The 17,807-nt window shown below is 36.1% G+C and overlaps 1 protein-coding gene across 2 annotated transcripts in view; it reads right to left on the bottom strand.

Moving 5' to 3' along the window:
- Positions 1 to 2,175: 2,175 nt before the first annotated feature.
- Positions 2,176 to 17,807, bottom strand: part of Fim (plastin-2 fimbrin) — a 61,336-nt gene continuing 45,704 nt past the window's right edge. Inside the window, exons 2-12 of one of the 2 annotated variants that reach the window (XM_088264151.1) lie at positions 14,348 to 14,434; positions 13,671 to 13,875; positions 11,457 to 11,610; positions 10,423 to 10,586; positions 9,391 to 9,500; positions 8,925 to 9,119; positions 6,954 to 7,167; positions 6,176 to 6,379; positions 5,588 to 5,922; positions 4,365 to 4,466; positions 2,176 to 2,516 (exon numbers count right to left, since the gene is read on the bottom strand). In XM_088264151.1, coding sequence (XP_088120277.1) covers positions 2,328 to 2,516; positions 4,365 to 4,466; positions 5,588 to 5,922; positions 6,176 to 6,379; positions 6,954 to 7,167; positions 8,925 to 9,119; positions 9,391 to 9,500; positions 10,423 to 10,586; positions 11,457 to 11,610; positions 13,671 to 13,875; positions 14,348 to 14,434 — 1,959 coding nt within the window. In that variant the 3' untranslated portion in view covers positions 2,176 to 2,327. The remainder of the gene's footprint in view (positions 2,517 to 4,364; positions 4,467 to 5,587; positions 5,923 to 6,175; positions 6,380 to 6,953; positions 7,168 to 8,924; positions 9,120 to 9,390; positions 9,501 to 10,422; positions 10,587 to 11,456; positions 11,611 to 13,670; positions 13,876 to 14,347; positions 14,435 to 17,807) is intronic. The other variant, XM_088264152.1, reaches the window with a different exon arrangement.

The raw sequence follows: 17,807 nt of genomic DNA, 5'->3' as shown, positions 1-17,807 counted from the left end.
ATTCTCCCTTACTTTACCCATTAGAAAAGAAACAATAGATGCCTTAATGTCTTGTCGATAAGAAATGACTGCCGGGAAATTTACATTTCAGAGAACTTCGGACTCCCCCCGGACAACCACAGCTTAGTGGAAGGAGCCGTCAACCAGCATTTCCTGATACCTCGTTACATAATTTAAATTCATTTACAAAAAATACAAATCTATTTTAACTTTATATAAAATCGTGCTTTCAATACAAAAAACCTTTATAAAAAAATATTTAAAATATCATACAATACTTAAATTCACTAAAATTAAATTAATTTCTCATAAAATTATATCAAATCATGGTTATCAACTCCTGCCTTCTTTTATATATAACATACAAATTTGTAAAGCCTCTCACCAGTCTGATGATGTCGGTAACGACGAAACCCGGTCGCTGGTCAAATAAAAAAGTGGAAAAGCTAAAAATATTGGTTTTAATCTAATAATAAATCATGGTAGGATAGTTTGGTGCTTTAGGGATAATTCACAACATTTTAAGTGTGTCCGAATCCCTGTTCACAAAACTGGGTTTTTCCACTTAGGAGTTATTTTATATTTGATATCACAACGCAGATGAAGAAGAATATGGAATAGTTTTGAGTTAAATTTTTTTCCATATTATAATTTTTGACGAAATATATTTTTATTTACGACACGATTTGCTGATAACCGATACGTACCATTATTATTCTGTTTTGGTTTATAGTTTTTAAAACCTCAAAAATGTTTTTGGAAAAAAGTGGTTTGATATTTTTTTCGACATACCAGTATGTACAGTGCGGCCCGTGTAACTTTACACATATAACATGTTTGCGGCCTGAAATTTTTTGTTGTTTTTGAGTATCATAGGTCTAGAACAGAGGTTCCCAAACTCTTTTATCTCGTAGACCCCTTGCCTTACCTGATATTGATTTTTATCAAATTCATTAACTTCAAATGTATTTTTAGTGAAGTGTAGCGAAAATTAAAAACCACACATGTAAGGTTTTATACATTTATATTTTAAATTCAAATTAAAACATAGACCCCTTGCAAGTCGTCATAGACCCCTGGGGGTCGATATAGACCACTTTGGGAATCACTGGTCTAGAATGACGATATTCTTGTTACTTTAGCGTTTAATATGGTAATAAACATCATATCCAAAGGTAACATACACTAGTTACCATGTATTAGTTTAAATTACTAGTCAGAATTCACACAACTTTTTTTTGTTCTAAAAAAAATTATCTTTAAAAAATTCCCATCCGAGTTTTGCACTTTTTGACTGTCTAGATATTACTATCTACAAAACTGCTGCTTAAATTCTGATCAAATAATAATATTGCATTAAATTTCCATTCCAAACATGTTAAAATATCGAATAATTTGACGAAATGTAAAACAAAAAATAATACATTTTTCAAGGTGAAAAATAATTACGCTTATATTTTAATTGTAAAATATTTAAAAAAAAGAAAATGGAATCATGCTTTACGATAATTGTAAAAATGGAATCATTTACGATGGTATGTTTACGATTGTAAAGATCGGTTAAATCTAAGAGTGCCCTCAATCATTATCGGTATTGCCTTTTGATAAGAAATTATTTTTAAAAAAATTAAAAGTAATCACAGATAAGAGAAAGAGGTAAATTTATACATATAAATGAAGTGTAAATTTTTTTTTTTTTACTAAACGCAGAAAAAAAGATAAATCATTCAAAGAATGAATTTCGAAATCTGAGGTAAAGATTTGCCTCAAAAAATTAATAGCTGTGTCCAAATTCAATGATCATTTAAAATAGTATAAATATGAAAATTATTGCTATCGTGACAGGTTTAACAGATTTATTAATTGATTAGGTTTTACATATCACTCACTACTTTCAAAATCGTCAATTTTCAGTTGTGCATGTTTTCAGAATGCCCAGAAAATGTACTGTATCCCAGCAAAAGAGGCATATTTTTAACTTAATATTTACCCGCTACAGGGCAGAAAGTGTTGTTTTTGCATTTTGAAGAAAATGTATTGTTTAATTATTTTTTTAAATAAACTAAATATTTTTCAAATGGAGAAAAAACCTTCAGGTTTCACCTAAAAAGATCTGTTGCACAGTAAAAAGTTTGATAAGTGGCTTGGTATTTATTTTTTATACATTGTGTTATATTTTTAAACTTTAAAAACGTTCTCCTGAAAAATCAAGTTTTTTGATTTATGACGTTGTTGAAAGAAGTGAGCGATATGTCTAGTTTTTTGAAAGGCAGATTACGGGATTGTGGGCATGTCTAGTTTGAGGCACTTTGTCTTGCGTTAGCGGGCTAGTCCGCGGCCGCTATCGCCTGCACGGGCGCGTCCATGGTCGGGATGTAGTCGAGGGCCATCAGGCAGGCGAACATGGTCATGACCATCTTGTGCTTCCTCTCTGTGATGTCCTCGGGCAGCGCGTAAACGCGGGCGCCGCATCTTCGGGCCATCGAAATGGCGTACTTGGCATTCGCCAGGTTGTCCTGCAAGAGAGACAAGAGTCAAAACTATTGAATCAAGAATGACTTTCTACAATGTATACTTATGTCATAGTTGCACAGGAGAAAGTGACCAACTAACAAAACGTAAAATGTTCAGGAGGGCCATTTTAATCACTTTCGTTTGGCAAGAAAATAAACATCAATGCAGTTACACATTTTTACCAAGTCAATATATTATACATCCAAGTTTAAAATCCTTTGGGATTGTTTCAGGGTACTATTAAGCTAGTAAGATATCAAATAGTCAACAATCACGTTTTTGTAAAAAAATACACTTGGTCACTTTCTCCTGTATGACTACGATATATTTATATTAACACTATTATTCTATTTCTACTTATAATACCTATTGTATTCTTGCCAGTGCCTTTTACTATGACCTAAATCATATTGTATACCCACACACAGGCCATGCCTTTGTGGGATCTTTTTTTGTAATTATATTTTATTTATATATTTTTTTTGGATTTGAATTTATGTCATGTTTGTATAATGCAAAATAATTTAAAATAAAGAAAAAAATACAATATATTAAGGCTGATATCTTTAACTAGGGGTCTTTCCGTGCACATTTTTTTAAAGATTTTTATTGGAATTTGATTTTTTTAGAATATATCATGGATATACTAGGTAGTAGGTATGTAGTATAATGGTCAGGACGCTCGGCTACAGTTCTGAAGGTCCCAGGTTCGATTCCCAGGAGGGGGGGGTTAAATAAATATAAGTGATTTTTTCATTCTAATATTTATTCAATATTACCCAGGAATGGTACCTGAAGCGGGGGGCTGATCACCTTTCCTTCATGTGTTAACGATCAAGTTAACACTGTGTTTATATGATGCAGTACCCTATGCACCATTTGGGTGCGGATAAGGGTTTGAAGATACTGGCAAAAAACCTTAACTCGAAAATTTATAATTTTGACTTTATGATGCATATTATGCATAAAATTTTCAACATTCTATAAACTGGCAAAATACACTAAGTAGTTTTGAATGTCATAAATATGTGGCTTAAAAAGTAAATTCAACTTTAAGTTTAATAGCGCGCGTTTTATTAACTCCTACATATATATCATAAATCTCACAACGCTTTATGTGTGAGTTTTATCTAATGTAAAACGTTCACTCTGCCCATTCATTTGCATCAATTTTTCGAATGTTATATATCGCTCACTCCTTTCAAGAACGTCATAAATAAAAAATCGTGAATTTTGAGTTGGGCTTGTTTTCGGAACGCCCAGAAAATGTATTATATCCCAGCAAAAGAGGCATATTTTAAACTTAATATTTACTCGCTACAGGGCAGAAAATGTTGTTTTTGTATTTCGATGAAAAGGTGTTGTTTAATTATTTTTTAAAATATGTATAATAAATACTTTTCAAATGGAGAAAAATCCTTCAGGTTTTAGCTAAAAAGATCTGTTGCATAGTAAAAAGTTCAGTAAGTGGCTTCATATTTATATTTAATACATTGTATTATATTTTTCAACTTTAAAAACATTCTCCTGAAAAATCTAGTTTTTTTATTTATGACGTTCTTGAAAGGAGTGAGCGATATATGCAGTATTGTATCAATCGCATCTCGGCTGTCCAAACTTAAAACACAGTAAGAGACTTTTTTTGTAGCATGTTTTTTTGCATTTTTGACTAAGTAGTATCTACTTAGTTAAAAAATCCAAAAAAAAACGTACTACAAAAAAAAAGTTCCTTACTGTGTTTTGAGTTTGGACAGCCGATTTGTATCTCAGTTGGAGCTGCCATCTGTTGGAAGCTATGTGAACTAAATAGGTTGCCCTCTCTGGGCCGTAAGCATAAACCAAATTTTTACCTCTGGAGTGTTTCCGTTTTGCACAAGATCGTAATTGATGGATCCAGGTTTGATGGCGTCAATTAGGTCCAGAACCACTTTTCCCTCCGCGATCGTTTCATCCTGGTAAAGAAGAAAATTACAAAAATTAAATACAAAGAGTTCTTAAGTTCTTAACACACTAAGGACAGGAAAGGTATTTCTACCCGTTTGGTCGATTGATGCTTAAGGACAGGAAGGGTATTTTAACCTCTTGCGCCGCCGGAAAGTCAGGAAAGAAGGAATTATTTAATGTTTTTTTTACGAATATTATGTATTGTTGGGTAATATATCCAAAATTAAACACGGTTATTGGACTGAATTCTACTTTTATTTACATTAATATGATAATATGTGTCGCATTTCGATTAAGACATTATCAAACACTCTCAGTGTTTGATAATGTCTTTATAAGACAAAACGCGTCACATATTATCATATTAATGTAAATAAAAGTAGAATTCAATCCAATAACCGTGTTTAATTTAGGATATACATATTACCCAACAATTCAATACGGAATTCTACCAACTATCCGCAGTTACAATAAATGAATATTATGTACCAATCTCTTTGTTAAGGTCTAAACTATTTGTACACAATTATCAGATCCCGTCACCAGCAGTCCTCAGGTGTAAAAAAACTACTGTCTGAAATGTGCCATTAATTTTCATTATTTATTATTAGACTCTGAATAATTCACCCTACGGATGATATATCAACATACAGGTAAACTTCGTTTTGCAATGGTTCGATTTATGCCGATTCATTGCACTGGCTGGTGCTGGCCGTGGGTTTCCTAATCGAGAATTAATTAATTTCCTAATGGAGGAATTAGACTTGTGAGCTGGGACTTCCGCGCCAATCAATATAAAAAATGTTTTATATTATTTCGAGAAATAAAAATACTTTGTGTACCTTTATTACTAGTACATTTATTATTTAGTAATAAATGTGACCCTGAAGAGGGCAACAGGTTGTTGCCGAAACTAGTTGGTTAGTAAAAATGTGAGTGGATCAGAACACAAAGTATTTTTATTTCTCGAAATAATATATCAATATGATCCACAAAGTTAATGCTTTCAATATTCAAAATAAAAAAATGTTTTGCTTAACGAGTAGGATGCTGGAACAAATTATACTCGTTGTGAGAGGTTTCACTGTACTGTGAAACTGGGGATGAGGAGCGTCGTTAGAGCGCCTACCTGGAATCCCTTGATGGTCCTCTTCTTGCCGGCCGACTCCAGCTTCTGGTTGACCCACTGCACGATCTCCTTCTCGATGATGGGGCTGCCCGTGTTGGCGAGGCGCGTCAGCACGGACAGCGTGTAGGAGCGCATGAGCTGCCAGATGAGCGCCAGCGTGAGCGTGGCGTTGCCGTCCGCGATGTCCGTGCCCGCGATGCCCACCAGCGAGAACTTGTTCTGGATGCCCAGCTGCACCACGTAGTTGCAGTTCTCCAGGCGCTCCATGAACTTGCGGAGGTTCGAGAACTTTCGGTGTACCTGGGTGACCAAACGTAAGAAATTATTATGTATTACTTATTTATGTATATATATAGATTTGGCGATAATTTGTCTCCTTTAAATCCATTAAAATTTTTATATTAAATCAGCAATTCTTAACCATGATTGGAGGTACCGAACATCACCATGTATTCTTCATATGCGCCCTATCAGGAACATTGGTCTGTATGTTCCCAATAGTTACCTAAGACAGCGTCGACATAGATTGTTTCACATTCCTATACACAGGACCAACCTGCCGATGGTTATGCCTGTAGGAAGAGCTACCGCTATGTTGAACATTCGCCTCATAAATTTGTTCAACAAGTAATGTTACAATGACAATAATTGCCAAGCGTACCTGCTTCCAGTTGACAATGCCCGGATTGATGATGTCGTAGAGCTGGAAGATGACCAGGCCGTCGGTGAGGTCGGAGTACAGCCAGTTGACATGCGGACTAACCCCCATCGAGTTCATCCAATTGCGGTAAGCTGAAAGACAAAACAACTTCCCATAACGATCCGTTCAGTAAAAACAACTCTGAAATCGAGGAGACCATACCACGAATTTAACACATTGTTTGCGGTGTTTCCCGACCATTTTGAAACGCCGTAGATATGTATTAAGAAATAGCGGTACTTACTAAGTAAAATATTAATTATGAATTTTTTTCGTTAATTTTTAACATACGTTAATTTACTTTCAACATAAGATGTCAGCAGATAAATTTAGTAATAATATTCTGTTGAATATTTTTACAAATATATTTTCTATTGAATTTAACACATTGTTTGCGGGAACCGCTTAAAAGCGTCTATAACATACTGTTAGCGAGAGACGGTTAAAAGTGTTATATTTGCTTACTTTTGGTAGAACGCGAGAGACACCTAAAAACTTTGTACAGATGGGCGTTATGCATGATGGAATGCTCTTTTGATGGTTTTATGTACAGTTAAAAAAATGTGTGATATGCTCCGCGGGCCGCAAGAAGACACCCGGCGGCCGCATGCGACCCGCGGCCCGCGGTCTGGCCACCCTTGCATTAGACATTGGTCGTCCACTCACTCTTCTCTTCCCTGGTCTCCTCCACTTGGCCGAACTTGATATCGTCCTCGGAAGACCTCTCCAGGCCGGGGTGCTGGTTGAAGAGGTTGGCCACGAAGGCCAGGTTGAGCTTGTACACCCCGTGCACGACGTCGTGCGGCGTCACGAAGGAGCGGCACTTGAGCTTGGCGGCCTGCTGCAGCATGGTCTCCGCCCTGGCCGTCATATCAGGCTCCTGGAAGAAGAATCATCAATGAGTATAAGCGATAAGTGTATACAGCAAAAGGCGAAAGATTTATTCGTATTGAATAGTCTGTCTGCTGTGCTGGTCGGGGCTGTGGGCGTCTGTGTACCGGCCAACGTCCACAATATCCACAAAACAATAGAAGTTTCTTTTACTCTCAACAAATTTCTTAACCTAAAAACCGGATTTGCGAATGAGATGACTGACCATTCTCTGTAAATGTCTTTGCACTATCCCGTGTCTGTCTGCTGTGCTGGTCGGGGTTGTGGGCGTCTGTGTACCGGCCAACGTCGAGTCGGAATCGGATCTAGCTGACTAATTGAACTAAACACTAATCCCTTTCAATGCCTACACTGGGGTACTTCTAGAAAATTTGGTGATGGACTTACAATCTTGTATTTATTTAGATTGGCAGTGATGGGTATATTGAAAGCTTTTAAATGTAAATTCACAGTAAAATCGGGATACAATTTTATATTGTTTCACATTTTCAAAAAAATTTCGCAACTTGGTCAAAAAAAAATTGCTTAGCAAGAGCAGATCTGTCAGGAAGCCTAGATGCTTCTGTATCAGATCTGGGCATGCGATGGGACAGTTTTCAATGTATGCAAAAAACCTCTTATAAAGAGCATAATTCGTTCCAGCATCTTAGGGTGGTGACTGACTGGAGCATTTCGTCGTAACATCGCTCGCGGCGAGCTATTGCGGCTACTTACGATGTATTTTTATCCCATTTTCAGATATTTACAAGAGCTAACATTACATAACTATACATAAATGCCAAAACTAGGCGAAAAGATTGTCACAAAATTGATTTTATGTGTTTTTTCAAACAATAAAATACCATTTAGTAGACTCAAAAACTCAGCGTTTGATTAAACATTTAATACATAAATAATCTGTGTTTATATGATGCAGTGCCCTATGCCTATGGATCAGTAGTGTAAAGGCAAAGGGGTATATCTATCTCAGACTAAATTTAATAGGAGAGCAAAAACAAACTTAATTATAAAGCATATACATTAAAATACAATAAAATTGAAAATATGCAAGAATACTATTGCTAAAGGTTTGGAAGAATCCCTCTTCGGAAAACTCCTTCAGACACATGGAACAGATCACTAGTAGTAGAAGTTCCTGAATAAAATTTAAAAAAAATCTATTTAAATAACTAACCAACTAACAACCATAACCCACTTTCTACAGGGATAGGGAGAGAGCAGTGACAGATAATTAATTAGAGTAGGCAGTAGAGGTGGGTAGTATGGGAGGCTAGATACTACTCACTAGGGTAGGCAATAGAGGTACCGTAGAACGCGGCTACTTGAACTTTGATGTGTTACTTGAGCCCAGTACAAAAGAAATAGATCTGTTTTTGGTCTTCAATAATGAACGTTTCAACATGATTCATTGTTTCCCCGACAGGTGACATTTCGGTAGTGTAAAAGCAAGGGGGTATATCTGTCTCAGACCAAATTTAACAGGAGAGCAAAAACAAACCTGTGAAATTAAATAACCCATTTGTTTCATGTATTTTTATATATATAAATATCTTAATAAAACTAAATAAGTATTGCAACTACAGCTATATCCTTTTGCCAGATTATGGAATACACTATTTTTAGACATTTTGTGGAACAAACTTAGAAAATGAAATTTTTACAGATTACAGATACCTTTTGCCTTACACACTACGGGATAAGGTATAAGGGTTTGAAGACATGAAGAAAATGGTTTCCGCGACTCACCCTCAGGGCGTCCAGGGTGACGTCGGCCTCCTTGGGGGCGATCTGCCTCAGCAGGTGGCTGTAGACCTCCGAGTCGACGATGTCGGACTGGAAGTTGGTGCACCTCCTGCTGACTCCGGCCGCCTCCAGGTGGTAGTTGACCCAGCGCAGCAGGATGGCCTCGGGAGAGAGACGCATCAGATCCTCTATGCGCTCCTGGAAACCGAGACACATGTTTACATACCAAATAATCAGAATAACTTAAAAATACACAAGTAGAATAAGACAATTTTTATTATTATCTCACTCAAATGAAATATATTTTTTACTATAACTGTATTTATTTAATTGCTATGTAACTGTATTTATTTAAAATTGCGCAATAGTCAGTATTCCGACGCTCGAATAGAGAGTCGATCTATCGACGGTTTGCACTCTAAGGGTTAATAGCCCAAAGGTAGTAGGGTGGTTACAAAAGAAGTCTTACATCATCACGCAGTAGTGCTGTGAGTCCCGGACAGTGTTCCAAGGTGATCTGGTTGAAGAGTCCTATCCTGATGATTTGCCATACCAATCCAAGGACTAAATGAGGTTTGCCTGCACAAAAAAAATATATTAAATTAGTTTGTTAATACATTTCAGGTGGGTGTTTTTTTACGCCTGCCGGCCGCTGGCAACAGGTTTTGATAATTATGTACATATGGTTAAGACCATAAGAGATTTGTTTATAGTATTCATATAAAGCATTGGATGATTCATTCTTTTCTGCCTTTGAAATGAGGCCGGCGCAGAAGGTAAAAATACCCTTCCAGTCCTTAAGCGTCAATCGACCGAACGGGAAGAAATCATCTAGGTTGAGATAAATACCCAGACTTCCATATTATTCCAGATGGTAGTTGATCCAGCGCAGCAGGATGGCCTCGGGAGAGAAGAGTTGAGATAAATACCCAGACTTTCATATTGTTCATCATCTAGGTTGAGATAAATACCCAGACTTCCGTATTCTTTATCATTTAGGTTGAGATTAATACTTAGACTTCCATTTTCTCTATCATCTAGGTTGAGATAAATATTCTTCATCATCAAGGTAAAGATATCGCTCACTCCTTTCAAGAACGTCATAAATAAAAAATTGTCAGTTTTCAGTTGTGCATGTTTTCGGAATGTCCAGAAAATGTACTATATCCTAGCAAAAGCAACATATTTTTAACTTAATATTTACCCGCTACATAGCAGAAATTGTTATTTTTGCATTTTGAAGAAAAGGGATTGTTTAATTATTTTTTTAAATATTCTTAATATTTTTCAAATGTAGAAAAAACCTTCAGGTTTTACCAAAAAACATCTGTTTCACAGTAAAAAGTTCAATAAGTGGCTTGATATTTATTTTTAAAACATTGTAATATATTTTTAAACTTTAAAAACGTTGTCCTGAAAATCAAGTTTTTTGATTTATGACGTTCTTGAAAGGAGTGAGCGATATCAGTATAAAGTGAATGTAAGTTAGATAGACAGATACCTTTGGCAAGGTCGTGGGCATCGATGTTGACAATGTTGCAGCCGATGGCCTGGCTGGAGACCAGCGCCAGGGTGAGGTTCTCGTGCTTGGTGTACAGGGTGAGTCCCTTCTTGTTCACGGCTCTCTCGTCAATGGTGTCCGGACACGAGTGGTTCACCACTTTGCTGAGGAAGAAAAACCACACCATTTAACATTCAATAAGAAAGAAAAAACCCTCAGAATTCACCCTCAACTCATCCCTCAATTCAGAGTCATCAGGAATATTCAATCTCACAGAGACAGTGATATCTTCTTCTTCTTCTTCTTCTTCATCTTGTTGTAGGCCTTGTGGCCTGTTTTTAAGAGGGATTAACCTCCTGCAATGTCGATTCCCAGCTATCGACCCATCTCTTTGGTGGTCTGCCCGGTAGTCGTCTACCATGGGGTTGGCCGTATAGTGCGATGTGGGGGAGTCTGGATGGTTCCATTCTCCTCACATGCGCATCCCACTGTCTCCTTCGTTGCCTTCCCCACCTAACGACATCTTCGATCTCGCATATTTCCCCGATCCTGGCGTTTCTTATTCTATCTTGAAGACTCTTGCCTCATATACTTCTTAGAGTCTTCATTTCTGACACTCCAAGCGCGTTTTTTGTGGCAACGGTGTATGCTCTACTTTCGATTCCATACGTCATGATGGGTCGGACACAAGTTACTCGGGCAAGAAGCATTGTAATGACAAGCCCGAGTGCTGCTCGGGAAAATCGTATTCCGACTTCTCGGTATTTATTTGCCTCAGCCAAATACTTTTATGTGTTTGTTTTTATTGACTGAGACATTACTTGATTCGCAACAGTGATACGTGAATATCTTTGCTACTTATTAGAGAACATAGGCTGTTCGATTTATGAGGAGCTGAAGAGGGTTTCGCAAAATAGACCAGAGTGGCAAAGGAGGTGGCATTTGTTGCTGCAGACCAATACACAGGATTTAAACACAGGAGATAAAAGTAAAAAGACTGAGCAAGCGATGGCAGTATTTGTCACTCTGCTTACCAGAGAATGAGTCCGTCCTTTAGTTTCTCGTAGAGCTGTTTCCCTTCCGGATCAATCGGGAGGAGGTGCTTGAGGTCAGGATCGTGAGACAGGTTTGAGTTGATCCATCCGGAAAAGGCCATTTGTTCCTCCTGCCGCACAGAGTGTGTAGTACCTGGGAAAATTTGAATTGTCAATGAGAAGGATATATTTTTGATTGACGTGAAAATTTCAGGGGAAATTTTCAAACGGAAATGTTATTTCAGGCTAAAAATTAATACAATTTTATTTTTGAATAACTTCCATACTAAATAAAAAACAGAAGATTTTGAGTGATGGAAATCTTTATTTAGACCTGAGCTAAAATGTCTAAATCTTAATTTACACTTTTTGTCGTCTAGTTCACAAATCGCTTACTCCTTTCTACAACATCATGTATCAAAAAACTTGATTTTTCAGGAGATCGTTTTTAAAGTTTAAAAATATAATACAATGTATTAAAAATAAATATCAAGCCACTTTTACTGTGCAACAGATCTTTTTAGGTAAAACCTGAAGGTGTTTTCTCCATTTGAAAAATATTAAGTATATTTAAAAAAAATTATTCAACAATACCTTTTCTTCGAAATGCAAAAACAACACTTTCTGCCCTGTAGCGGGTAAATATAAAGTTAAAAATATGCCGCTTTTGCTGGGATATAGTACATTTTCTGGGCATTCCGAAAACATGTAAAACTGAAAATTGACAATCTTTGATTTATGATGTTCTTGAAAGGAGTGAGCGATATGTATATTTAATACACAATGACAAATTAATTTTAATAATTTTGTCTACTTTTCGAAATGTAGTAAAGAATGATTATTTTAACAAAATAATTTTTCTAAGGTTTATATTTTTAATCTATATTTTTTGGCTTAATTCTAGGAAGAATTTTGGTGTGTCGTAGGTTGCGGAGCACTTATCTACATTATACCTCTTGAGAATTCTTTTTTTAATTTTCTTATCGCCATAGTGGCGGCATTCAAGCAGTATTCAAACCATACATGCCGCCTCTATGGCAACACTAGTGCCAAGGGTTAACGTATGATATTTTTAGAATAAAATTGTAATAAAGATACAAGTTAAATTTATCAACCAGAAATAATATGTTATCTTCATCATATAGACCGTGATGATACGCTTATCTTCTGTGCATGCGTAAAAGTTAAAAAAACAAAATTCCTACAGAGATAAAAGTACATACATAAGTACTTTTATGGCCACAAATATTTTTTTAACCCTTTTGATGAGTTTAAATGAAGATTTTATTTAGAAAAAAGATGAAGTTTATACATATCTATCATACGTTTTGCGGCACTGAGAGATCGCATTTCGACTGCTACTACTTTGTATACTTTCATCCTCCTAAATGCTCATTGCCGCTGCCTAACGGAACGACTGGTTGTGATGGGTAGCCTGGAGGGGAGGAACGGGAGAGGAAGATCCCCACACGATGGACCGATCAAGTTAAGACAGCAGCAGGCACCTCGGTAGTTGGAGCGCTACGTGCAGCGCAGTCAGGGATAACTGGAGAAGAATCATTGCTTCCACAAAGGTCACAACCCTCAGTAATGAAGAACAATCCCTTAGTTTTTTTCTCTACCTCCTTCCCTAAACTCCCTTTTTCCTTTGCCTTCCATATTAACATCAATTTGTAATCTGTTTTTTCTTAAATGTTTATGTACTATCTACCCTCTGATTGCGAACAGCTCTATATGGTTTCAAACGTATGGACCAATATCACCATCACAATGTTTTTGGTTGGAAAATATGGCTTTTTAGCAATAAGCCCGCCAATGTACCGTAGAACAGGGCTACTTGAACTTTGATGTGTTACTTGAGCCCAGTACAAAAAAGAGATTTAAAGCTGTATTTGGTCTAAAATAATGAACGTATCGTGACAATAAGTGTCACCTGTCAGGGAAACAATGAATCATGTCGATACGTTCATTATTGTAGACCAAATACAGATCTAAATATTTTTTTGTACTGGGCTCAAGTAACACATCAAAGTTCAAGTAGCCCCGTTCTACGGTACTCATTTATTTTCTGTACATGAATTTTAAATAAATAAATAGAAGGTAGAAGACGAATAATTTTTATGAACATTTAAAAATAAGGAAGAAGTCATTTGCAAATTTGAATGAGGTCAGGTCATCAAAAGGGATAGAAGTATGAAGTCGGCGGATGCGTACCTTCACTGCTGGCATCGGACATTCCTCCGAGGTGCTCCAGGTTGCCCTTCTTGGACACCTGCTGCTTGAAGGTGCTGGAGACGTCCTGGGCCTTCAGGTCGGCGCACAGCTGCTCAAAGTGCGCGAAGCTGAGCTTCCCGGCCGGAGTCCCGTTGGAGACTCCGTTGCTCTTCCTCGAAACTTGCTCATCGATCATGCACCGCACCTGGGAAAACAAATTCATTTAATACCTTCAGCTCTCTTCTTCTTTTTCTAGATCCTATGGATCTGTTTGTGCCTCCGCTTGTAGCTCTTGGGATGTTGATTCCCAGCTGTCTTTCCACCTTTTTGGAGGTCTGCGTCCTTCAGGGATTCCTTGAAGGGCGATACGTGGAAGTCTGTCATCTGACATTCTGTTTACATGAATATTCCAGTATCGCCTTCGTTGTCGTCCCCACCTCACAACATCCTAGGTGGACTGGAGGCCTAGAACGCGGAAGCGTGGGTAGACCCCAGACAAGATGATCCGATGGCATTAGGAAAGTGGCGGGCCTGCACTGGAAAAGAGTCACGTCCAACAGAGAACTGTGGAAGTCCAAGAGGGAAGCCTTTGTTCAATACTGGACACAATAATAAGGCTGAAGTAAGTAGTCATTCCACAAAGTTAATGCTAAATCAATAAACTTTTAAAGTCATACCTTCCATCCGGGGATTTTGAATCCAACACTATCCAGCGCATCTTTTAATTCCTTGAGGTCAATGTATCCGTCATTATTGGCATCAATCTGAAACAAAATAAATTGAAAAATAAGTATTTATTCCTTTATTTATGTCTTCATACACATTCCAATAATGTGCCCTGACTGAGTTTTCGCGTGCCTAGGGCACATTTTACATTACTAATATAAAACTAACTCCGCCGTCCGCCTCCATAGTGTAATGGTCAGCACGTAAAAATAAGCGATTTTTTCACTCAAATATTTATTCAATATTACCCTGGACTGGTACCTGAAGTGGAGGGCTGATCACATTTCCTTCGTGTGTTAACTAACGATCAAGACAACACTGTGTTTATATAATGCAGTGCCTTATGCACCATTGGGGTGCGGACAAGAGTTTGAATGAAAAAAAAACTAACTAACTAACCATCACACCACTCCATCTTTGCAAATATTCTTATATTATATATTATTTTTTTAACGGGGTATTTTTTTTTGGTCGATAAAATAAAAACTTAAGCTTAAATTGAAAATTAATTAAAAAAGAGTAAAAATAAACAAAGAAATGTTTTATTGAGTATAAAAATGATTAAAAATAAGTATGCTAAATTTTAGATGTACGTCAAAATCTAGTTATTTTTGGAACTAAGCAATTTTGGTCGATAAAATTAAAGCTAAATTAAAAATAATAAACATGTCGCTCACTCCTTTCAAGAACGTCATAAATCAAAAATCGTCAATTTTCAGTTGTGCATGTTTTCGGAATGCCCAGAAAATGTACTACATCCCAGCAAAAGCTGCATATTTTTAACTTAATATTTACCCGCTACAGAGCAGAAAATGTTGTTTTTGCATTTTGAAGAAAAAGTACTGTTTAATTATTTTTTTAAATATACTAAATATTTTTCAAATGGAGAAAGAATATTCAGGTTTTACCTTAAAAGATCTGTTGCACAGTAAAATGTTCAATAAGTGGCTTGATGTTTATTTTTAATACATTGTATTATATTTTTAAACTTTAAAAACGTTCTCCTGAAAAATTAAGTTTTTTGATTTATGACGTTTTTGAAAGGAGTAAGCGATGTGTTTTATGAATTAAAATAAGGATTTAAAGTGTACAGGAAAAAGATAGACTAGGGTTCGCTTAACGACGTTTTTCGAAGAATGCATTTTTTTTCGGAGAATTTAAAACCAGTTTGAGCATATTGGCGCGAAAATAGTCGATCAAATAAAAGCAGGAAATATTATAGCGCGTCATATGAGGAAAGAAATAATTAAACGATTTTATCAAGCATGATTTTGAGGCTATGTAATTGACAGTGAATGAAAAAATAAGATGGCCATTATTATTCATTAACAGAAGATATAATCGTATAATTGTCAAGAAAAAGTGATCGTTTAAAAGGTAATGAAATGAAAAAATTGTCCGAAAGTTAAAATCGATTGACAAATTCAAATTCCGGTTTCGAATGAATTTGAGCAACAAATAAAACTTAAAAAAACATTGGAAAGATATTGAGTGAAAAAAAAACTAATTATATTTAGATTCTAAATGAATTTGAGTGAAAAATAAATCCTTTAAAAACTATTCGAAAGATGTCGAGTGAACTTGAAAGAAAGTTAAAAATCGATTGACAAATTCAAATTCAGAATGAATTTTAAGTGAAAAAAAAACTTTAAAAAACATTGGAAAGATATTGAGTGATTTTTTTTACAACATTTTGAGTGTGTCCAAATACTTGTTCACAAAATCTGGATTCTCTCCATTCTGGATTTTTTTTTTCTTCGAAAGTTGAAAATCGGTTATCAAATTCAAAATCAGATTCCGAATGAATTTGAGTGAAAAATAAATCATAAAAAAAACTATCGGAATTGAGTGAACTTGTTCGAAAGTTGACTGACAAATTCAAATTTAGACTCCGAATTTAAATTTAGATTCTGAGCGAAAAATAAATAATAATAAAATTAAATAAAAAAAATAAAAATAAAAATTCGAAAGATATTGGGTGAAAAATAAACTTTGATAAATTCGTTCGACGGGCACATTTTTTGTGAAAATAATTTGATTATTTGGTATTTGAGTGTTGTTGTTGCGCGGCCTTCTGGTAGAGCGCTTGTCCCACTTTCGACTGGATTTGGGCCCAGATCCCCGGCCGGTTAGGCCCCGTATATGGAAAATCAAAAGTGCGCTTATTGGTCAACGCGTAATGTGAATGTGTGTCCACGGTGCGTTTTGCAAGCGTCGTTTTATTTCCATTTAAGTTTTTTAAAAGAAAAAATCAAAATGGAAAAATCTTGTGGGATTAACAGCGCTTGTGCACTACACGGAATTTTACCGTCCGGCAATCCAGTTTTTTTTTTTTAAATAAAAGCGACTACGACAGTTTAGCGTGATCGAATTTACGCGCACCGTGATTACGCACCGATCCGAAGAAAGACGGTCAAAAGCTCAAGCCAATCCAAGCCAATCCAGGTAAGATTCCGTGTAGTGCACAAGCGCCCTTAGTTGGCGATATCGTGTTCACTTTTCACAATCATTACTTCGTTTTTTTTTATTCGATTGCCATCACTAGTTTAATGGTGTACTCTCTAAAGGAGGTCACACGTTTTTGTATTGAAAAAAAAATCGAATTAAATACACGGGTTTTGAAAAAAAGGTAAGGAGTTTAAAAAAATATATAATAATATTATTTCAATAAACATTCTAAAAAAAAATTGAGTACGGAAGGATGTCAAGCCCTCAGCGCGGCCGATCGCGTTTTAATTTGAGATCTCGACCTTAACATAAATTTGTCAGATATACAAGTACACATTTCAAAACACGCAACCAAGTTTGTGCGCCGATTAGCGATCGAATGTAAAAACCGAATAAGTAACCGACTTATTCACAATAATTCACTCGTTTTTTTTATTCAATCGCCGTCACTAGTTTAAGACGAAGACAGCTAGAAGTGAGAAACTGAGCCCGGCCACAATACACGGGTCAATGCCATGAGAAAGAATTCATACACATAATATTATGTAGGTGTATATATAATATTTTAAAAAATATAATACAACAATGTCCTCTTCGGTATGGTTTTCTTTGTGTGTGGTACAAATATTGAAACAGATTCGTTTCCACAGAGAGAAGTGCAAGAGATATGGCTTTGTTGGATTGGCGGAACATACAACATATCGAACACTATCAAAACATAATATGTAATTCAGACAACAATCATTAACAACATTCTATGACGGTCGTCAGCCCCGTAAATGCCCAGACTTCCATATTCTTCTTCATATTTGATGAGATGTCAAAAAATAACATTTTGTGTGTGTCCAAATTTCCACTTGTTCACAAATCTGGACTATCTCCAATTATAGGAGTCATTTTTCATATTATTTTTTGACATCTCATCAAAGATGAAGAAGAATATGGAAGTCTGGGCGTTTACGG

Source organism: Brachycentrus maculatus, unplaced genomic scaffold, assembly GCF_059751285.1.
Source record: "Brachycentrus maculatus isolate JH-2025_06_01 unplaced genomic scaffold, ASM5975128v1 h1tg000216l, whole genome shotgun sequence".
NCBI classification, from domain to species: Eukaryota; Metazoa; Arthropoda; class Insecta; order Trichoptera; family Brachycentridae; genus Brachycentrus; species Brachycentrus maculatus.
This window is presented reverse-complemented; position numbering and strand designations above follow the sequence as displayed.